The 25,071-nt window shown below is 34.7% G+C and overlaps 1 protein-coding gene across 1 annotated transcript; it reads left to right on the top strand.

Annotated features, from left to right (window-relative positions):
- The first annotated feature begins 5,163 nt into the window (after positions 1 to 5,163).
- On the top strand, positions 5,164 to 7,561 carry LOC139987066 (ankyrin repeat and MYND domain-containing protein 2). The gene is made up of 3 exons (XM_072002908.1): positions 5,164 to 5,539; positions 6,112 to 6,489; positions 6,564 to 7,561. The coding sequence occupies exons 1-3, from the start codon at positions 5,339 to 5,341 to the stop codon at positions 7,206 to 7,208; spliced, it is 1,224 nt and encodes a 407-aa protein (XP_071859009.1). The 5' UTR covers positions 5,164 to 5,338; the 3' UTR covers positions 7,209 to 7,561.
- The last annotated feature ends 17,510 nt before the right edge of the window (positions 7,562 to 25,071 follow it).

The raw sequence follows: 25,071 nt of genomic DNA, 5'->3' as shown, positions 1-25,071 counted from the left end.
TTTACGGATATTTTCTTTTTTTTTTTTTTTTTTTTTTTTTTTGTAAATAATAGATTAATTGATATTGCAGATATGATGAAGCACTCTTCGCGTTTGATTTTGAGAATTTTCTGTTTCATAAATATTAATAGTAAATTAGCGTTGCGAAACAAGAAGGATATTCTGTTTCACTTACTGTTTGTTGATCGGATTTATATAGAGTAGAAGACGATTGAATTTTAGTAGTCCTTCTGGCTACTGCATTGTTCTTTTTCAGCGTTCCTTACTAGTGCGTTTGTTACTGAAAATACTGCTATAAGACATATTCCTTTGTTAGTGCTAACGTTACCATGATTACTAAAATATAGAACTTTATTACGGATGCAATACATATATATATATATATGTCGGGTTGGGGTTAACACTTGGATTTGGGGCGTGTAAAGAATCTGCGCCAGGGTCGCTCATCGTCGGTGTACAATCGATGATATCTTTTATTGTCACAAATACAAGGTAAACTACCGGTCTCAATACTCGAACGATAATGACAATGATCGCGGGGTCGGTATAGCGAATCCACGGCCCACGGGATAATTGATCTACTTTACTTCAAAGTCTAAGTCGAACTCGACTTACTCCTTGTGATACAAGGATCGCTTGATTAACTCTTTACTAAGACGTAGATTATTCACTGATCGTACAAACACACTAGGTATCTAACTAATGCGACTGTAAGAAAGAGAATGACTTTCCGTCGCGACGACGCTGCAGAGGAAAACTATGGTGGGATGTGCCTAAGGGCACGAGGTCATCGGATTCGTCAAAGAAAACCTCCGCTCGGAGGGTGAGGGAAATAGACGTTGCTGTTAATTGGTTAATCTCCATGTTGGTGGTTAGAAAAGGATGCTAGCCGCTCTCGAGAGAGAGTTCCTAGCGGGAAACGTCGTACGTGAGGAAAGCAGATCTCACGTATCTTGCCGCAATAGGTGACAGATATACGGGCTGATATAATAAAGATTGTTTGCCAATCTAAAGGACTTTAGTTAACCAGATCCTAAGATTTGTAACGGTTCCTCAGGCTATCTGAACATAAACTGCGAATGATGCGTCGGCATCTGGCGACCATCTCACCCAAAGATGTGTGTGGCCGCTGGAATGTTTCATTGTCAAGTGCCGGTACGGCAAATTCTTTAAAGGAAAGCTATGTAACTTCATATCTCTGTTAGGTGGAACGTTTATCCCGTGGCCGTGGCTACACTCGGCGACCGGTCGTTGCCTCGAGTCCAAGCTCATTGTCTCAAGTTTCAAATGGCTGTGTTTGGGTTATTTCGTGAATGCTATTGAGGTTTTTCCAAGTAATTCCAACGGGTGGCCCCGTTGTCCTTTGATCTCCAACATATATATATATATATATATATATATATATATATATACACATGTATGAAATTGTGAATAATTTCATGTATAACAAAATATTATGACGAAATATCTTAATGTTGCTATGAAGACTTGAAATTTTTTTATTAAATCGTTAAATTGATATTGTTTCTTAAAGTACCTACTAATTTATTTTAAATGTTAATTAAGACTTAATTCATTACTGTTAGAATTAATATTAGCGGTTGTTCATTATTAGAACCATAATTTTTAGAATTTTTTCGACCACAATATTCTTAATCTTTTAACAGTAATGTAGAATTTTATAAATATTTGAATTTAGTTTGCATGAATCAAAGTTCATTCGATCACAAAAAGTTCTGCAAAAAATTATATATGTTCATATCTTTCGGCTCATTATAGAAATGAGATAGTGTTAACAGAAATAACAGATAGTGAAAGTTAAAAGACAAAGCAAGTGATTTTATAATAATCGGTTTTTCTCTCATCTTAGTATTCAAATAAAATTTTTAATTTTTAATTCAGTACAAATTCAATTACTTAAAATACTTGCTTTCAATTTTCCTAGTTTTGATTAAAAAGATATAAATGATTCTTCATTTTTTTCTACAATTTAATCAAGAATAATTTAATCTAATTGATAATTAGTGCTTTATTTTTCATGTATAAAATATTCTCATTTCAGAGGTGCCTTTTTTTAATTAGTAATCTAGTAAATGAGTTTGTTTCAGATTTATCAATTTACGGTTACATATTTGCTAATGGCTTAACAAAATGAGAGAAATAAAGGAGGTGAACAAAAGTAAGGAGCTAAATATTACGAAATAATGTTGAGCCTTATCAACCAGGAAGTAATTATACATATTTTATAAAATTTTATTAATCTTTCACAGATTGAATTTGCTTCAGGATTTTTGAAGAGGACACTCATACTCCATACAATATCTCTTTCTTTCCCTTTATTACATTTAGATTACTACGTAGGTAGAGTAAGTAAATATTTAGGTTTTTACGTAGATGCCAATTATGGTTAGGTAGGCTACTTTGTTAATACAGTTGGTTGTAAGCCAATGGCAAAAGCATGTCACTGTCACGTAGAAGACACAGGAAATCGTGAAATTAACAAATCACTGGTTGTCCTCTTACGCCATTTGAATTATTTCACGATAGTTTGAATGTTTCGCAGGTAAGGTGAGAAATTTGAACTTTAGTATGGTAGTCTATATAAAATTTATTATACGAATCCAACAGTGTAACGGTTCAGAGTGCTATAATAGAGTCAAGTACTGATTTTGGGAAGGTTTATATACTAAGGTTTTGGGCCCTCTAGAGAGGTTATCGCCGGGCACCTGTCAGAAGTGACTATCCTGCTACTGTCCTCTGGGCCTGGGACATTATCTGGTTATTGTCTCGATGACTGTTCCCTACAGAATGTTTGTCAGAAATGGTTATCCTATTACTGTTTTATGACTCTGTGACAGCATCGTAGTAACAACATGGTGTTGTAGTAAAAGCACAGTATTGTAGAATGTATATTATGTAGTAGTTAATTCCTCTGTGGTATATATTTTATCTCATTCTCTTGTCTTTTTTGTTTAACTCTTAATCATAATTAATTATTATAATTTTTAAACATAATCAATTAGTTTTCACTTTCACGACAATAAAAGTCGAAAATTTTGATGTACATATACATATGTATATATAAAGCAGTACCTTATATAGAATTACAGTTAGATTAAGATTTAGTTTAACTTTTAGATTTCAGGTTTTCATGAATCCTAGTCAGATTTCTAGTTTTCACGTCGGTTTTTCTTCTTAACGCTCTTTTTGTTGTTTGTCTTGCTGTTTGTTTTAAACATTATGCAAACACATACCAAGAAAAATATTTTTATTTGATGATGAATAAATTTTAGATTTTTTTGCGTAAAAGGAGGTCGCGGATAGGGTGGTCTTCATTTGTAACACCTCTTCGCGGTGGGACCCGGGCAATCAGTATTATTTGATATATAATTACTAATCGTATCACTATACAGCAAAGCAATTAACTATATAATTGGTATAACTATTATTTATATGGCAAGTAATATGAGTTAATTGGATACGACTCTGACTAGGTATTCATATCAATGCATATAGGGTGCTCGCGGAGTTCAGTCGAAGATCTGCAGCCTTACTCGATTGGTATATTGGTATTCGGACTGGGTTAGAAGCTGTGTAATTTGATGTCTTTCGTAATCCTGTTTCATTGGGTTCTTCCCATTGGAAGTGGACCCTACTAGTTCAATCGGGGTTTCATAATCCTGTTTAGTAGTACTTCCTACCGGGAGTTCCATTTGTTTAGTTGGAGTGTGACAGGTTAGGCCCGTGCGATCGATCTTTAGCTGGGGCATCGCAGCATCATTAGTCAATGGTTCCCACCATGATTCGTGTAAGCTTCGAACGGCGAAAGAGGAATCAAGCGATGGTCAATCCTTGGATCTACCGCTGAATATCTAGTGTCGTTTTACGCACGGAAATACGTCACATAGGTTTGATGGTTATTTTATTCTATAATTGACCGCAGTTTTTTGTCTTCCCACTTTTAACGGAAGTTTATTTAGGATATCTTAGAATGTATAGGTAATTCTTTGATATTTTGAAAGATATTAGTGTCGCGAAAGTAGTATTAAATTTTAGTACAACTCCGTACTAAATTTTAATACGAATTTTACTTTGTATGACGCGAAATTGTGAATAAAGTATCAGTAGCTTCGTTTTTTTTTCTTACATTTTAAGTTAGACTAAGTATCTTCGATACTTCGATACGGAATGTTGTCTGAGTTGGGTTGCAAATTGTACAATGTTTGTAATCGTTGCGTAAGAAATGGATGCCACGTGATGTATGCTGAATTTTAAGTTTGTAAACATCCGTACCATTGTTCTGCGCGAAATAGATGGTGCCTAGTGTAGTGCTTTTAAGTTTTAAGTTTAAGTATTGATTTTAACTACCAACTTAGACAGACAACGTGAGATGCGTGAGTCCTAGCTTTATTTTAATCATAAGATAAGTATGCCTTAATAAATTATTAGCACCCTTCATGAGTTATATCGTGGAATAAAAATGCACATTTTTATGTTTCAGATATATGAAATCGAATATATGAAATGAAAAAAAGGCACTTTAATTTGAAACTGATTAAACGAACCATTTAACTATTATTGTAAAATAATTTATTATTGTAATAATTTGTAATGTACGTAAGGTGTGTACAGTATTTCATTATTTTGATCGTGTGCAATAATTCCATGTGATTATAGCATATCCGGTTCTATATTTTATTTATAATTTCACACAAGACTTTAGTTTTAATTCAAATCATTACTATACCGAATCGATAACGTCACATGTGACACGAAAATTGTAATAACAAAATACATGTGTCATCTGCGCCCTGGTGGCAAAAATAGGAATTAAATTTGAGATTACACCATTTTGCGCGGTGGTCATATTGAAAGGTGAAAACAACTGCAGAGAATTCGTTATAAATGTAAAACATTTAACTATTTTTGTTCTATATTTACAGTTATTAACATATTGCCAACGGATCAAGTCCGTGAGAATTTTTGTGTTTGTTCTATATTATCCTATATTATCCATAGCAAATCGCAGAGAGCATAATAAACACTCTGATTTTTTTCGTAGTCATATAATATCAAGTCAATGTCAAATCAACGTATTTAACAGATAGTCAGTCTATTTACATATTTCGTTAGTGGACATATCACAGTTGAGCCTATAAGATAAACTACTTTGCATTACATTTCGTATCTAATATCATCGACGAGTGGCATTATAAATCTTGATTTTGTGCATGATCGGTATTTCAGTTGATGTAGCATAAAATCTTATGAAGTGATAAATCTATCTTGTAGCTTATCTGTGTTTGAACTCTCGTTATACTGATCGATCGTAGAAAAAATGGCGCCTTCTCTAGAGGGTCTAATTGCCGTACAAAAGCAAATTTTTACAAGAATTAGCAACAATGAAGTATCTGAGCTCAAGACATTGTTGGCGGCAAATAAAATCAAAATGGATTTTGTGGATGAAAATGGCATGAGTCCACTTCAACATGCCTGTTACAAAGGAAACAAGGAAATAGTACAGATGCTTTTAGATCAGGTAGGTTAGTTTTTTAAATATGCGTACAACAATTGAATGTAATTAAAAAACTGTTTATAATTTTAATATTCAACATCATATTCGATTTATATGTAACAAAAAATGAACGAATATATGTTTCGTACATATATATGTATATATTTTTGACGTTTTGTTTTTGCATCTGAACATTGAATCAACAAACAAAAATTCATTAATTTGAAATGCATTCTGGCAAACAAACAAGTTTCTATCCTTAAATGTAATTAACTTTTGTGTGCAGATCGAATTTGAAGATAAAACAATTTTTATCAAAAAGTATTTTGAAGAATCTTGGAGAAAAGGAAAATCATAACAATTATAATGCGTAAAGATTTTAATTGAATTTAATTTTAATTGCTCTAATAATATTTATCATATAATGTATTTGTAATATTCTTATAATAATTTGTAACATATTTAAGAAGCATAAAGTTTACTATTTAAGATGAAACGTTTTTCGATGAATAATAAATATTATCAATATAAAGCATTGCAGAAAAGATATCATATGAAAATTATATGATTTTAATAATTAAAATATTTTATTACAGGGGGCAGATGTGAATGCATGTCAACATGAGCATGCATATACAGCATTACATTTTGCAGCTCTCAGTGGAAATGCAGAGCTATGTCATCTCTTAATGTCTTATGGAGCACGTTTGACAGCAACAAACAGCGTGGGGCGAACTCCAGCACAGATGGCAGCATTTGTGGGAAATCATAATTGTGTAGCAACTATCAATAATTTTATTCCAAAAGCTGATATAGATTATTATGTCAAACCACAAGGTTTACAAATGGAATCGATGCTTCCTCCACATCTAGCAGACTCTTTCCATAAATTTATAATGCAAATCAACGTGCATCCTGTACGTGTAGCTATGAATTTACAGAGATATCCTGGTCTTTTAGAAAATGCTGCTAAGGTATAAAATAATATACATAATGGTAAAGCTTTGGATAGTGTTCCGCTATAATGCATTTTGCTTATAATTTTCAGATACAAAAGGTTTTGGAATCTATGCACCATAAAGAAATGACAAGAGGTGCAGAAACAAACGAAGTGATGGCATTTAAATATCATTATCTAAGTTGTATTGTAGCTGAAGTAATCAAGTTTCAGAAGAGGCAAGAAGCAATGAAAGCGGAGAAGACCGACAAAACAAATGAAGAAGGAGAAGAAAAAAAATCAGATACTATCGAGGGTCTAATAAGAAAGTTTCTAAAGTGTAGTAAAAGCGATGGTATACCAGAATATCAAGAAGCTTTTCTAAGGGAAAGTGTAAGAGAATTTCCATATAGAGAAAGTACTATTTTTCGCCAAATGGTCGCAACTCTTGCAGCCAGCGATCCACCTTCTGCCGCGTCAGTAGTATCAGCTGCGATTGATGGTCAAAGAGCTTTCTTAGACAATGCTCAAGTCTGCATTACTTGTGGAGAAGATAAAGCTAACAAAAAATGCAGTAAATGTAAAGCGGTGCAATATTGTGACAGAGAATGCCAAAGACTCCATTGGTTTATGCATAAAAAGGCATGTACCAGATTAGGTCAAAATATAACACCAAGCGCAAAGATAAGCGATGCAGATAAAGAACAAATAAGCAACGCTGTAAGCTCTAGACTACAAAATCTAAGTGTTAACTAAACACAATAAAAAGTAAAAAAATTCTAAGCAATTAACTTCAATGTGCTGTACGTATCTGTTTAATTTTATAATTAATATTAATTCAGATGAAAATCTGAAAAGATATTCTTGTTCATACATTTGACAAATAGTTTTGACTTTTTAAATTTACAGAATCTAAAGAACTTTTTATGTATTATGACATATTTTTATCTTTTTTGTTCAGAATAATTCATTATATATTCTAAATAATTATCGTTATCATGTATTATAAACGATTTCGTATGCAAATGTTCAATTAAACTGTTATTTCCTCAGGATTGTATTCTTGTGGGTTGTCGTCACCATAAAAATAAAATATACTTATAAACACATTTGTATTATTTCGAAATTTTATTGTTCTTAGAATTTCATAAAATTTATTTAAGAAGCTACCATGGATGTATAAAAAATTTGTATAGCAGCAAGATTCGACAAAAACTTTGTAAAACTACTTAAAATATCTCAATGAATAAAAGATATATACATATCCTAAAAGTCTTTAGAATAAATTTCATAGAAACTATATTATTTATCCATATATTTTATAAAAATATTTAGAATCAGTGAGATATATATGAATAATATCTAATTTTATTCGTACATGTTTAAATTTACTATTATCTCGTAAAAAGATATATGTAACTGTTTTCTAGTCTTATTTTATTTGCTCTAGCTTGAATATGCTTGTTTAGAGTATCGCGTTTAATATGCGCTTTGTAGTACATGATACTATGGATAAAATAAACAGATACAATCCGCTTCTATTACCCTTGATATGTATAGCCCCATAGCTTTATAGATCCAAACTGATTAATTCTTTGCCATGTTTTTCAGTCGATTACAAATTTATTTTCTTATGCTCTGTACTTTTGGCCGCTATATTACACATTGTCAATGAGATGCAAATATGTTAAACTGCTAAAAATATTACTAAACTATTTAGTAATATTTTTTAACTATTCTGTCGTGGTATTTTTCATCCAGTAAAAGGTTACGTATTGTTATTGCTGCATATATCGATATTAAGACAATTTTTTTAGTTCAGCTACTATTTTTATTGCATTTATCTTTGAATTCTATTTTATCTTACGAATCATCCATCGATCAATACATTAATTTATCTTTTGTGTACACTTACTTTCTATTTTATTTTAAAACCTTTTTTTGTATTATATTTGTCTACGATTCCTTAGATCGTTGACCTTTGATTATTTACAATTTCAAAAATTTCATGTAATGTTTAGTACTTGTTATGTATGTTTATGTTTTTTTAAGTTGTTGTCTTGCCTTCTTGTTCCACATTAGGGTTATGATTGTTACTTATTCTTCATTCTAAAGTTTCACCTATGTTGAGAATGTCTCGAGATATACTAATGTCAATTGTATTAACGTCCTACATATTGTGTTGTAATTACACTATGTATAATTTCATGTAATGGGGAGTGTACGAATATTTATTACGCGTATATTTTCCTCTGATTTCCGAGTATATCCATATTTATTAAAATTTTCGTAAAGGATATGGGTAAATAATATTTTTCTGTTAAATTAATTCCAAAGATTCCTGAGAATTTGAACATATATTTCGTTTGTCAATATGTTTTAAATAAACAGAAACATTTTACAATGTGTTTGTTAAAATTGACTATTATACGAATTCTTTTTATATTCACTGCATATTCGTCGATTATTAAGGAATATTTCTATTTGAATGTCTAATCTTCCTAGGATATTTTTAATTCTCTTTTATTCTAGATTCTAGATAAATATATGTTAAGTATATGGTATATACTTATAGTTAATCAATTATTATAAACAATGGTTGAGATTTTACATTTCTAAAATTTTACTTTATTTATTTAAAGTATCTGTTTTATATATTTGTTGTAATCATGAATATGTACAATATGTATTTACATTATTATAATATACATATCATATGCATAACAGATGTCTGTTAGAGTTGGAGAAGGTTTATGTCTTTTAATCTAAGCATAATTAATTACGTAAGTTTATACGTATAAACCATCGAAATTCCTTTGATATATGAAAGGATCTGCCCCTTTCATAATTATTCCGAAGCACAAGGAGAATCCGAACAATGTAATCGATATTGTCGTAATAAGCGGAAGGTTTCAGTTTTGGTTAATTAACGATCAACGTTTACAGCCGTAGCGGCTGTTCCTGTAAGGGAACACGAAAGTCAAACTGAGCGAGGTACTTCCAAGGCCGGTTTAGTAAATTATGTAACAAGAAATTCCATTGAAATGAATTGGTATTTACTTGTAATGAGTTTTCACAACTAATAATACTTCGTGTTCATGTCATGTCACTGCGTAGTACATTTCGTCATTGTTCGTCCATAATTTGCCTTTTGAGTAATTTAATTAATTGTTTATCGACTAACTTGTTAATTTTTGACTATTGTTCACCTTACAGAAATTTATTGATAAATAATTGTATAATTCATTGACCTAAATTGGAGGTGGGCCATGTAAATTATAAAATAATTGTGTTTGGGAATAATGACCAAATTCCCAGTAAATATAAACACTTGACAAACTCGTACTTGGTACGTTCACAATCACACCTGCGTAATAAGTACATATGTACTTTTCAGCATATTAGTAAACTATGCCAATTGTAAACTGCGAATCGTGATCGCGACAGCACGTGAAACATTCTCTATAAGTATCGTTATATGTCGCAAGTTAATTGTTGCTTAGGAGTTTTTGTTTTGTAAAGTTAATCATTGTTGACTGCAGTATACATTGATTTTTAAACAAAAATGTGAGCGTCGTTCTTTCTTTTATCCTTTCTTCGATTCGATCTTATCATTACGAATTAATAAATTATAATAATATAAATTTTGTTTGATTGTTGTCACGTACTATTATACAAAAGCTTGGTATTGTTATTTTACTTTTATGAAGTTTCTGTTAACGTGACGTTAATGCACACAGTGATAGTTAAATAGTAAATGTATATAGTAGTAATATAGTAAATAATAAAATGTATCACTGCCAGAGTTTTTTGATAAATAACTTAAATTTATTATGTGCTAGTATATTAAGTAATACTAGCAACTGAGAAATTCCTATTAATGTGTAGATATGCTTTTGTCCAAATCGACCAGTGTCCTTATGACATTCAAGTCTTTAAAAATGATAAACGTATCGAGATGCAGTCTTAATCGATTCCAATTCAAATGTGACGCGAATATATTTAGAACGTTCCCGCGAGAAATCACATGCAATAAGTCAGCAGGTGGAAAAGTGGAAAGGATGAGTGCTTTTGGTCACAGCCGGATTACGATGGAGCGTCGATCACGGGCAATTTGTATGGCCGGTATACGCGCGGTCGTTAAGCCGATTAATCCAATCACGCGTCACGATGTTCGCATCTGGATCAATGGTGAACATGGTACGTTTGGTATAATGCCTGCATTATCAGTCATTAAGCGGTATGCCGCTGACGATTTTCCAATGGCCACGTCATTCATTTCCCTAATCGCTATATATTTCAAACTTGCTAATAAATTATAAATTTTGTTAGTCTTCGATATACGTTTACTACGGCAAGTTTCTTATTCTTTAATACGGTTGATAACGATTGGCGACAAGATCAAATTTGACCAGAGATATCAGCTCATGAAATTCAAATTCCACAGGAATTACCTAATAAGAAAAGAAATAGCGGAGAACGAAATGAAGCGCAAGAGATAGGGAAAAATGAAAGAAAATAGAAAAAGAAGAACTAAAAGAAAAGTAAGGAAAAGGAATGATTGTTTAAAAAAAGAGAAAGAATTATGGAGAGAGAGAGAGAGAGAGAGAGAGAATGGGACATTTTTATGCACTTTCAATTTTAGTAGATCGCGTAAATGGTGGGGGCGCACGATTTTATGTCGCGAGAAGGAGTAGCGTGAAAAATAATTGAACGCTGAAAACATTTTTAAAGAATGTTATTCTATTTGACCGTGTCACGTCCCGCGCTCCGCACGAACCGTAACGAGAACAAGAAACCACTCTATACACAAATCTAAATAAACATACCAGTAACCGATTTGCAATTTGAAACCGTGTTTACAGTATTTGAAGTGAAAGGCAGTTAAAGCCGCTAAAAGCTATATTTTGCGAAAATTTATCTATGTTTTTATATTTATCTAATTATGTTTTCATAATGATATTGAGACAATTTAAATTGTAAACAAAGTCGTCAGTTGAACAAACGTTGGAGATCTTCCCAAACATTTTCAAAGGAAGGACACCCCGACGCTTTTCCATCTCCGACAGATATAAATAAATGTAGCGACTCAGAGAAGTCAGTATAATAATTATCCTTCGTCTATCGAATAACAATATTACCGTTCAAAGAGTTATCATTTTGTCAACCGAAGAATTTTATATCTGTTAGTCAATTGTCAATATCAAAATCGAGCAAGATTTGAATAAATCATTAGATATTGTTAAACTACTTTCAACCAGCTTTAATCCTCTCCCGTGCTAGTATCCCTGCACATAGCAGGTTAGCCGAAAAGTGGAATCGGTTTTGCCAGTAGCACCAAACTCTAGTCGACGCTACCCGTAACGTTTGAAATAAATAAAAATTTGAAATAGTCCTTGGACTATTTCTGGTGGCAGCAACTACCAATTTCAATCTCAACTTGACTTAAAACAAATAAATACGTAACAACCGATTTGTGCCTTCGATTAATTGGCCGTTTTTTTATTTGCATGTTATATCGGAGAATGTTTGTTATCGCGATCGTGCGATCTCACAGCCCGGAGACCTTTTATTTCATTTCCAAAGATATTTCGTTGAAGTCAATGCCAGTTTGAAAGGAGATCCTTTACCATATTTAGGAATTTTATGGTAACATTGCCATATATGGTACATTTGAAAGCAGAAAAAGAGACAAGGAAGGAAAATAGTGCTGGGAAAAATATTCGACGTCGTCTCTCAGAAAAGAAATCATTTGCTTAGTTAATCTTGCAAAATTAAACAAACATTCGGAAGGAACAAGTGAATAAGCATAGAAGAGAATCGAGCGAGATTGAAATCAATTATTTCTCAGTTTGTCACGATCGGGCTATCACGAATAACTTTCTAAATCGGTTGACGATCGTGTAAAAGATTCATCGCTGATCGACGGAGGCTGAAGGAATGGAGCAGAAATAGAATAGCCACGCTATTCCGTTTCTTGTTATGTCGATTTCTGTAACATTCCACGTCTCCCACGTGGATCAAAGCCAGCGCTGCGGAAAGTGTAACTCGTTGTCGAACGTCCATCCGATGGATCGACAGACGAGCCAGCCATCTCTTTCTCCTCCCGTCTCCGACCCCCACGGCGTAACGTCGTGTCAAAATAAAAGAAAACGAATTTTTCCGGCTCAGTAGTGTGGAGAGCAAAGATCCTCAATGTTTGATGTCCTTCGTACGACTGTGGTGAATTGTTCGATGCTCAATTGAATATCGCAAGGCAAACAAACAGTTTTAACTTGTGCGATACTGTAATAATTACAATTAGATAAATTTGTACAAGCTTTGAACATTCTATATGTATACTTTTGCGCTTACAAATTTTCTGTAAAAGTCTAAACATTCGTGATTTGCTGTACAGTTTACTACGATACTTTAACATTCCCATTTCGTACAACTAGAATTTTCTCGACGGAAGAAAAGTAACAAACAAACTCAAGTATTTTTTTTCGTATCAGTCGGCAGAAGTTTAAAAGCCTTGCTAGACCATAGCTGCGTGATGGTGACACCGACGAGTGTTCAGCTTTAAGTGAACTGTGTAACTTGGAGAGCAGAAAGAAGCCTAGGTATCGCATCGCATACTCGACCACGTATCTCTTCCTCTCCTCCATTTTCTCTTCTTTTCCTTAGTCAAGAGTCACGAGGAAGAATACGAGAAATGAAGAGAAGAGGAAACCTACGTTCAGCTTTCTTCTGAAATTACTCGGTTCCATCACGGTGACCCCTCGTACCTGGTTCTACCATTTTTACGCTCATTCCTATCTCCTCTTTTCACCTTTTCCTCCTACACTTACTCTTTACGCTTTCCTCCGAGTTCACCTGTACCGCGTATCGTATCGTCATGTAGATATCTCTTGAAACGTTTCTTAATTCCGCGGGAAGTAAGGGTCGACATAATGAGCATGGGCTCGATGAGGTCAGAATAGCGTTGTTCTGTACCGATGTCAACGACGCACACTATAAAAGTATAATTATCCCCGAGCGTGTTATTCAATATCGTTAAGTGATCCCTATTCTTTTAGTTTTAGCGAAATTATGGATATGGTACGAAAGTAGAACATCAACTGTGAAGTGTCAAATCTACGCTTAATCAATTGGCGTTTTGCCAATTTCCAAGCCTCACGGAAAATAACCTTTATTGTTCGAATTACGGTCAACTAGATACATTCACCGTTTACTCTCTTTCTTGAAAGCCTCGACGTTTTATAAAATTAACTTTACATCGTGGACCATTGTACTTCAAAGACCAGTCTTCTAGTATACACGGAACGGAGGACATATACTAGCAAAATGGACGAGCCAGAAAATAGCGTATCGTTCCTATTTAGTTGAATAATTGGATACCGCTGTTCCTTCCCTTCCCTCGTCTTCCTCGTTTCTAACCCTCTTTCGAAAGACTCTCGCCTTAATACACTTATCGTTAATGCAATTCCAACGGGTTTTCTACCCGATGATGGTTCCCTGCCTTTCTGTTGACAACGCAACGTCATTTGCGAGGGTGCTGACACGCTGTTTTCTCGACCATTCGCACTGGCAAGGAAATTAAATTTATTAGAAACAATTTGGCTCGTCAAAAAAAACTGTCAAATTCTAAAACAGTGAAACATTGCTTGGATTTTTGGTATTTTATTGTAGTTTGTTTCTTTCCCTGGTTTGTCTTTGAGTTTTACATTAAAATTTTAGTATTATAAGTCTCGTTATTTTTTACCTCCTAGATATAAATTTAGATTAGATGACAAGGATTGAACAATTTCGCTGATTGCGCCATGGTATAAATGGCACTCTGAAACTATAGATTAAACGTACAATTTAATCGCAACTGCATAAAGATATATCGTTTACAATCTTAGTTACGCGGAAAATGCAAATTTAATATACGTGTATTGGAGGTGGTAGTTCTCGTGAATAACATTCCTCTCTACAGTCCTCCAAATCCTTGGTATTCTCGGTTGGAATCTAGGCACTTATGGAAATGCCAGTCTAATGAATCTATACTTTTTGACACCATGGTTTAAGATTTCTCTCTCCCTCCCTCTTGCTGTCTCATTACTCATCGATCATCGATGAATATCGCACAGTAATCGTTGGATTGGTGAATACAAGACTTTGCATATACCATAAAATATATCTTGTGTACATACTTGCCGAATGAATGGGAATAAATGAATGATAAGTGATTCTCGGTACAGAAATACTTGAATATCGTGAAACAGAATACGAACCAGCGTTTGTAAAAAGAATATTTGAAATGTTAAGAAGAGTGTCAAATAACAGTTGAGGATCATCGAAGATACTTACTATTTCACTTTGTTACGACCGTTCGCAGAGAGACGCGGTCGCGAGGCAAACGCGTCAGCGAGAGGCGTAAATTCTCGCTACGATTCGTATAATCGACGCCACAAATTAGTCGTTCCCCTGTTTCGGTTTAGATAACAGAGGTGGTTCAATGAATTTAACACTGTATTAACAGGTTAATATAAATAATATAAATAATATAAATAATATAAATAATATAAATTATATAATAATAAAAGCGTCACAAATTATTTAGCGATGAATACAGTTAATGCGTTACAGAAATTTTACCCGACTTTACGATATCTCTTAATGAATTCGTTAGATTAAGCGACTTTAATTTCAATCGTCAGACCTCTCAATGTATGTCGTTTGAATTTTCAAATAAGACTGACTGCCCCTCGATCATTTCTTTGTCTTCTCGGGGAGACGATCCCCACTACGCTCGGATCACGCCACCGCTCGTGCCGATGATTACTAGGCCACCTTCTTTGTGTGCATGAAATAACGGACCGAAATCGACGTTTCTGGAACTCGCTGCTGCTAGCGATAACTATGCGCTCGTCGATACATTGTATATTTTTCGTCGGGCAGATAAGACGATCTGCTGCGACGCTGTAGGACCGCTAGCGACGGTTAGAAATACGACCTATACTAAGCCTCGTGGCGTAACACATTTCATACACAATAAATTATCGAACAACGGTAAGGAAGAGATCAAAGAACGTGGATATCATTGGGACAAAATCTCGAATAATATATCCCATTCGACGCAGCGTATCACAATTTAAAGGATGCTTCGTTAAATTTGCAACCCCTATCCAAAGTTGACGGGCAGTAGAACGGGTTGCCAAGAGGGAAAGGAAGAGGGAGAAGTTTTCAAAGGACACGTCCTCGTTAAGACGACACAGCATTATAACATTTCACTGTTGTCAGTAACGTTGACAGACACGTGGCTACTCATTGGTATATTATATTGTATTTTCGTGGTGATACGATAGCAATGCTTAAGCTTCTGTGGCGGATGTGATATGGAGATTTGCTTTCGTAAATGCTTTCGTGTCGTGATAATCGCCTACCAAATGATTACTCGTATTATTCGTAACTAACTAACTAGCGCTCGCGCTCGTGTCCGCTTATTTATACTGATCGGGGGAGAGTCAGAAAATTCGAATTCATGTTTCATCGACGGTTGCACGTAGCGGCGACATTGTTTTGCCCGAAGTTTGTTTATTATTGCGTTTCATACGTCAAGGCGGTGTCAGTGTCCCGAGGCAAAACAACGACATGAGTCGCTCTCGCTCCGCTTCGTCCTATGACTCATGTGTTATCACACTTCGTTTAGATTAGTCAAGTTACGTGGATCCAATTGAATCGAATTCAAGTAACTTGAGATCACTTTACCAACGTATACCAATTATTTGTCCGATTTAAGATATCCTTTCAAGTTTCTATTGTTATTCGCATCGATACAAATCATAGAAAAAAATCCAATTTATTCCAATTTTCAATCATTTGTTCTATATACGCTAATAACAATCGTAATTTGTTAACGTTATATGCAAATGTATCTGCAATGTACATGTGTTATAAACGATTCGCTTTGTTAAATTAATACATTTATTGCATTTATTGGAATATTAATAAACGATTCTATTATTTCGTTACAGATTCTCCACTTTGAAAGGTTTCTTTTCTCTGTTTCGATCTTTAAAGCGATCCCGTTACTTGGAGCGTAAAATATGTAAATTTATTCTATCAATGCAAATTAAAGCTCGCTGCTGCTATAACTGTTGCGAGTTATCGTAATTGTTTATAACTGTAACGCGTAAATGGAAAAACAATAACAATGTTGTAACAATTGCTTTTCCTGCTTTTTGCTGCAGCTCCGTTGGATATACGATCGTATGATATTTAAATAGAACACGCATCACAATTAACGGGTATGTATATTCAAAAAATCTGAACGTATTTCCGTCATTTAATCGTAAATGAAAAGAAAAATAAAATAACAGAAAGTTATTAAAATAAATTTTATTGGAAGTAAAACAACAATAAAAGGAATAGAGAAATAGCATTTAATAAAAATATCGAAATTAGCAATTGACGTGGTTCCAATTATATACGTGTCTCAAAAGTTAATTTATTTTCCATGAATTTTTGGAAAATTCAAGCGATATCGCCGTCGTTTTTATTGTTGTAGCATTTGCACGGAAAAACCATTATAGAATAACCATTTCTGGACGAACATTGTATATTTTACTTACATTAGAATCTGATATTTAACGAATGAAATATACATATTTATACTATTTTTCTTTGCTCAATAACAATGAATCAGAATATAACGGTAAGACAAACATAATTAACAACGAAAAGCTTCTTATACATAATATACACCCACAGTGCAGACAAAAGCATGGAAGTCAACGTAGATTGTGTTATAGAAAGACACTCAGTTTCGCGTGAAACTAGCTAGGTAAATTGACTCCGGCGAGTTCTAGGGATCTAATTCTGGGATTTCACTGCTGGTCGATTGGGTTTCACTCCCACCGCGATTCTCTTTGCGCGTAATTTGCCTCTGAGCAACCGACATCCGTAAATATAAATTCTTTTTTTACCGACTTTGAATCTTTCTCTCTCTCTCTCTTATCTTTCTTTTTTTTGTTTTAGATTTACCAAGCAAGCCGCAAAATAATTATAGCGATTTTGAGAATCAATACGCTTTCGAAATTGTTTTCCTCTCGCTTGGGGCGTGTTACAACTGTATTTGCGACACGATGCTTCGTTCGAAGGATTCTTTGGTAAAGAGGGATGAAAATTAAAAGGATGGTATAAGAAACGAGTATAGTAGTAAAAGAAAAGAATTTTATTCATTAATTAATAAAAATTAATAAGAATTTTATTTATTATGACATAATAAAATTGATTTTTAAAAATTAATATGCGACGTAACAAGTTCGACGCGAACATTCGCCGTTTGTAATTTTTGCATAAAAGAGGACGAAGAAAAATTGTTGCTCAAGATAGTTAGAAGATTCGATATCTCAGCTTTAACGTAGTAAGACATCAAAATATCGATTTGCCACGATCTAATGCTAATTAGATATCTAGCGTAGCATGGTCCATGGGGGAACCTTATTGAAACAAGATTGTTTGACTTCTATATCGAATTATTGGAACACCGCTCCAAATAGCACCGCTGCTTTACCCATTAATACTAACGTTAACGTATTAACTGAGATTTCAACTATTCCCAAGCTCGTATTTCTGTACTGTAGCTACCTTAAGATTAGTTTCTCTCCATGTATCAACACAACACAAAATCAACACACGAACGCTATTACAAAATCTTTTTTATCATATTTGTAAAATCTACTGGTTCACTGGCAGACGTTCCAACTTAAGCGTGCAGAGTAAAATAATGCTATATAAAGACATATCAAAACCTGTTTGGACCTATGGGATCCAACTATGGGGAACAGCGAGTAATTCCAGCATAGAAATTCTTCAACGATTCCAATCAAAAACCCTAAGATTCTTAACAGATGCACCTTGGTACGTTCCAAAATCCAAATTCAGTAATAGATATAACATAAGAATTAACAACTATCAAAACCCACTAGTTACCCAATTACTTGACACGACGGATCAGATCCGCAGACTAAAAAGACAATACCCTTTAGATTGAAGCATTAGATTCAGCTAGAATCAAACATACTACAAACTCTTATAATCCAAGTTACAGTACCACGCCAAAATAATTTACTTATAATTCTCTATGAGAATTAATTGTAAATAGTCTACCAAAAAAAAAAAAAAAAAAAAAAAAAAAAAACATGTGGATGGCTACCCCAGGGATACCACCTTCGAGTTTGACTATTTTATTTCTTTAGTGAGATCGGTGGGGTGTTTTATTTTTAGTTTTCTTCCTATGAGAGTTTTGCTCGCTTCAACAGCCAGCTGGTTTGGATGCGTTACCGCTCTTCTCTTGTATTTTTCTGCCTAACTGCCGATTTCTTCTTTGATGTTGGTATTTTGAAGTCTTTACGTACATCCTCGTTTCTGACATACCATGAGGCGTTGACTATTGTTCTCAGTATCTTCGATTGTAGCGACTCTAATTTATTTATGTGGCTCATTGCTGCTGTCCCCCATAGTTATTATCATTTTGTAGATTTTCAGTTTATTTTCCATGCTGAGTTTAGAGTTTCGACTAGTTGGCCAGTACATCTGTCTTCTTTTTATCTGTTTAATTATTAACTGTTTGTAATTTCTCTTTGTATACCTCAAAATCAGAAATCTTTTAAAAGGGCGACAAAGATTGAATCTATTACTTATAAGCCAACGGTAAGAATAATAGATACTACTGTCGCGTTCTAAATATTTTTTTTTAATTTAATAAATGGAAAATGTCGCGTTTAGAACGCTACCTTAGAAACGAAGTAATTTTTATTCAAATTTTATTGAAATTTTTTTCGAGATGTTGCACTTTCGTGTTAACGAGTTATTTCGTTGGCTTTATTCGTCGGGAAGCGGGTAGGGACCGGAAATTCATTGCATTAAATTGTGAACACGGTGCATCGGTGGTAGTCGCGTATAAAAAATCCGAGTGTAACAATGTGCCACGGTTCACAGAGGCATCTGGAGCAAAAAGAAAATCCTCGTAGATGCTGATGTCGACACCGTGAGTTTCTTTGGTTGTCTGCCTCTTGTTTCTGCAGGTGACATAAATAGTGACCCATTTACACCCCGGCACTCGCGAACTGCGTGGTGGCACAACGCGAAGAGCTGGCACGAGAACTCTTTGGCCCACAGGTCTCGGTCCTCTCTCTAAAAGAGAGGAAGAGAGAGAAAGAGAGAGGAACTCGCTGGACAAAGAGACACTGGAAGAAAGATATCACCAGCTATTGACTTTTCTGCGAATTCCTAAAGGTTTAGTTTGCTCCTTTTTGCTATATATATTCTTGCTATATTCGTCGTCGTCAACGAATTGTTTATTTATATCACTTGTTCTCTTCTTTCACCTAAGGCTATATGTATAAATAAATCTTTCATTATAGTTTACACTCTCTTATCAACGTAATGCGTGTGCTATTCGAAACATTTTGAAATTTTACTAATACTGTAATGATACCCAACTATGATGATAATATTAAACGATTCTGTATATACACTTTTTTTTTTATTATTTAATTTGTAATTTACAATTTGTCCAGCTGGGTATTCGGTAAATTTTTCTAACTTAATCGCTAAATAACATGTAGATGGCTACTCCCATCTTCGAGTTTGTCTATTTTACTTCTTTAGTGAGATCAGTGGGGTGGTTACTCCTTAGCCTTCTTTTTGTGAGAGTTTTGCTCGCTTCAGCAGCCAGCTGGTTTGGATGCATTGCCGCTCTTCCCTTGTATTTTTCTGCCTACCTGCCGGTATTTACCTGTTGGTATTTACCTGTTGGTATTTTGAAGCCTGCGTACATCCTTGTTTCTGACGTACCATGGGGCGTTGATCATCGTTCTCAGTATCTTCGATTGTAGCGACTCTAGTTGAATGTGTTGCTACTCTTCCCTTGTATTTTTTTGCCTACCTGCCAATTTCTTCTTTGGTTGTTGGTATTTTTACCAACTTGTTTCTGATGTTCCATGGGGTGTTGATCATCGTTCCCAGTATCTTCGATTGTAGCGACTCTAGTTTATTTATGTGTCTCATTGTTGCTGTTCCCCATAGTATTCCGTACGTCCAAATTGTTTTTATTATTATTTTATGGATTTTACTAGTTAGTCAGTACATATGTCTTCTTTTTATCCGTATTTTGTCTGTAATTGATTTACTTAGCAAAGTATGTTGCTTTCGTGTAAGTTGTGTGCCTAAGTGGGGTCTTAGGTATTTAACTTACCTTGTCTGTGTTATGTGCGTGACATTCAATTGGATATTTGGTGGTTTCTGTTTTCATAGTGTAAATGTAATACGGTTACATTTACTGAGGTTTGCTTTTATTTGTTTATCTTGTAGCCATCTTTCTATTTTTGTGATGTTCTCTTGTAGTAATGTGACTGCTGTTTCTGGATTAATGTGACTGCTGTTTCTGGATTAATGTGACTGCTGTTTCTGGATTAATGTGCTTGACTAGTACAGCCGTGTCGTCCGCGAATGTCAGTATTTTGCTGTTGGTAATTGTTGATATGTCGGCTGTGTATAGTGTGTATAATATGGGCCCTAAGACGCTTCTTTACGGTATCCTTTCCTTGATATCTTTTACTTCAGAATATATATTTTTTTATTTGGAAGAATTTTACAATCAATTTTCATTGAGAATTATAAGTAAATTATTCTGACGTGGTGCTATATCGTGATTATCGTATGTTTGATTCTAGCTGAATCTAATGTTTAAATCTATTTTATTTCAGAATATACATCCTTTCTTTTTACTACAAAGGTTCTGTTGCTTAGGTATAATTTGAGTAAGTGTTCGATTTGTTCTGGGAAGTGTTTTTTATTGTTTGGAAGAGGCTTTCGTAGTCTATTTTGTCAAATGCTTTCTTGATGTCCATGAAGAGGGCTGTACAGTATTGTTTCTTTTCTATTGCTAGTAAAATTTCGTTGACGATCCTATGTGTATACACTGTATGCAAAAGTTACAACGTATCTAGTAGAAGTATATACATATTTTTCAGAAATCACAAAAGCATTTCAACAAGTATTCATCCTTGATATTGATAGTACTAGGTATTCAGCGAAGTCGTTTTTAACAGTTGTTGCATGCTTGAGGTGACTATTTTATACTCTATACTAATTTTTTATGCGTGTATTCATATCGTAGATTAAGCAGAAGTTCGCAACTTCTGTACACATTTTCAGATTGGTTTCAGAATTTACCAATATAATCATTACTGTTGCGTCTCATTAGATATTGTGTTAAAAATTTCGAAATATTTTACACAACACGTACAACATACACATAAAAGCTTTCTCATAAGCGTAGAATACTTTTGCTAGTCATCGTATATATACTCGAAGATGATATCCCGCTGAGTGTAGCCATCCATATATTATTTAGCAATTAAATTAGAAAAATTTACCAAATGTCCAGCTCGACAAATTGTAAAGTACAAATTAAATAATAATGAAAGAAATCGTATATATACGAGTTTTCTTTGTAATGTAATTGTTAAGCCCGGTGACTTTCTACACAAACGAGGCCCTATACCGTGGGCCAGATGCCTGCCAGATGTCTACACACCCTTACTGCGTTCCCTCAATAATCCTAGACCCATCATAAATCTTGGCATTTTCGTAGTTAAGGTCTTTCAGACATCTGTGTGTTAGGCATCTGTCTATTCGGCAGCTGCCTCATAGGCATCTGTCTATTCGGCAGCTGCCTCATAGGCATTTGTCTGTTAGGCAGCTGCCTTATAGGCATTTGTCTAATTGAAGTATCTTTTAATATTATCCATTCCGGGAAGATACGGGTACAGTGTCTCCCGCTAGCAACTTTCCCCGGGGGGCGGCTAGAACCTCCTCCTTACCTACCAACCTTTTTCCCGACTATTCTCACTTTCCAAGCCAAAATTGGCATCAACGAATCCGATGGTCCCGTGCGCTAGACACACCCACCAATAGCTTTCCTCCGCCACAACAGACTGAACTGAATATGAATCAACTAACTGAACGTAATGGTAATTTACGACTCCCGTTGGCGCGCTTCTTCGCGATCGCGTCTCTCGCGAACGGTCGGACAGTAATTTCATGTCAAAGTACAGACAATGTTACTACTGTTAAGTTTTGAATAAAAATAAAAATTAATATTTTGTTGTTATTGTTTATAGATGTTAAACGCACGAATGTTTAATTCCGCAAACATGAAAGTGTAAAATAGATACGCGTTACCGAATAGACAGAAGAACGTAACTAGGTCAGAGGTTGGAAAGCCGTAGAATTAATATACTTAATGAAGTCATGTCGTAAATTTTCTATCGTTGCTCGCATGATGTCACTGGCTAAGAATAGCCACGATTTATCGCGGTACGATGAAGGAGTTTAAAGTTCGAAAAGGAGAGGGACGACGATCAGTGAAGAGAAGGATGAAGAAGAAAAGGAGAACCTGCTTTCCCAACACCATAAACCACAACCCACCTTTAATTCCTAGCACAAGACGCGGTACAAAGAATTATCGGTCGCAATAAAACTTAGCTCACTGGTCGGTTAATGACTTCGATAACTGAGCTTTCAGTTTCGCAAACGATCCGTGCCGTTCTTACACGTGATAGCTGCATTCACCCTTGAGCGTGGAATCATACCGCCATGAGGCTCTCTTTAACGTCGAACGAGTAAACCGAAGCGGAGCAGAATCGACGAAGCGAGCAAATTTCTCCAACTTTTATCGTTCATGTAGAAACTTTGCCGATCGTTCTTCTGCTTAGATCATAACTCTTTTTCACTGTTCGAGGAAAACGCGATGTCATACGTTGTACTGTATAGATATTAGAATCATTTTTCGGAACAAATTTTCTCAAGTTTTATCCTTAAATCGTGTCTACGTTATACCGTATAGGAGTTGCAAGCAAGTTGATACACTGCAATTTTTGCAGATTATGCAGAACGAAATATAAAAACACGTTTCTTAAACCTTTACGGTAATAGTAGATATGTAATCACTAGATTCGTGAAAATGAAGAAATAACGTATACGTATACCATTGTTTTGAACAACTTTAAAGTACTGGGGAACGTAGGATTTTTTCTTAACGATACTTCTTAAGGTCATCTTTACGAACGATCGTGGTAGATCGCGAAAAGTTTCGATCGTCAATTATACCGGATAAAGTTGGAGAAAGATTGGTTGGTTCTCGGTTGACTAGATGTGAGCGCAGTTATCGGTTCCCTCTCGCGGATTTCTATAATTTCGAAATCGGTACGGTCTGCAGAAACTTGAAGCGACTCCGGTTAAGTCCCTTTGATCAAAAGCTGCGCCACGCAGCATCCCAAGTTTGCCGCAATAACTCGAGTACGATTTAACTTGGTTAAGGAGCAATTAGTCAGCGGTTAACCGGAACTACTCCCCTACCCCTATTTACTGTGTACTCAAGAAATCAGTACGTAAGTTAAGCTTCCACGGCGCCAAGTCATCTACGACGGTTTATATGCACGTTAATTAATTTCCCCCTAAGGTGAGAACTTTCCAAGAAACTGGACATGGTTGAATAAGAGGATCCGACAACGGTTACGTTATCTAGACATTTTATGTATATTGTTATTATATTATACTATATTCTAACGAGATGATCGTGTCGCTAGATCAGCTATTAATAATTAATACCTATGAACTATTTTTTTATAGCTTTTGTAAATAGCTTTCACAAATTTTTTTCACGTCTCTTTGATCTCTATTTTGCATAAATAGAAACTTCTGAGTAATTTTAATCGTTTTTCAAACGATCAGGATTATTTTTATACGACTCTATATCAGTGGAATACCTGAAAAACGTATGCTTATGAGACAAGTAAAGAGTCGAGCAGAAACGGAAAGAGGGATAGAAGATTTGGGATATTTTAGCGATACTTTAAACCATCTTGCAAGTTGGCGCATCCAAACGTTATGGGATGCACTCATCTTTATTAATACGAGATTACGCCGGAGCAAGTTTTAAGTCCGTCTGACGGAATAGCTCGGCCAATATTTACGTTTCATCTTGTCGAAGCTGCGCGACGACTCTCTCATTCGAGATTTTTAATGAAAATGACTGGCGATTCAAAAACTTCTCAAAGAAAACTTCACCGACACCCTTGACTTTATACTTTTGTAAACCCCTGGTTTTGATGACAAAAATTACCTTCAACTTGGGGTTTGCACCGTATCGTGTCAAATAAATGCATATTTAACGAAGAATTGTCATTGATTCTGCGTATAACGGATACACAGTATGAACAGCGAAAAGTATAAATATAATCGAACGTGATTAGGTACCGAAGAATATGTCGAAGTTTCGTGTTGGTTAAACTTGTACGGGACGAACATTAAGAGATGAAAAATGAGATATCATGGTTTTGTTACGAGCAAGTAAGGGCAAAAGGATATATGACATAATAACGAAAATCGTTTATTATAACAAAATTATCGAAGTTATCGAAATTTCTGGATTAATCGAATCAGCAGCTATGCGACACTGTTCTTCCATTAAACGGTGTCTGGACGCGACGTACCAACCTTTACCGTAATAGTTTTTCGATACGAGATCAGATTGTTACGTGGCCAACGGAATATCGAGTTAGCTGGAAATGGCGTGGTTTGA

The sequence above is a fragment of the Bombus fervidus genome, chromosome 5, assembly GCF_041682495.2.
Source record: "Bombus fervidus isolate BK054 chromosome 5, iyBomFerv1, whole genome shotgun sequence".
Classification (NCBI taxonomy): domain Eukaryota; kingdom Metazoa; phylum Arthropoda; class Insecta; order Hymenoptera; family Apidae; genus Bombus; species Bombus fervidus.
This window is presented reverse-complemented; position numbering and strand designations above follow the sequence as displayed.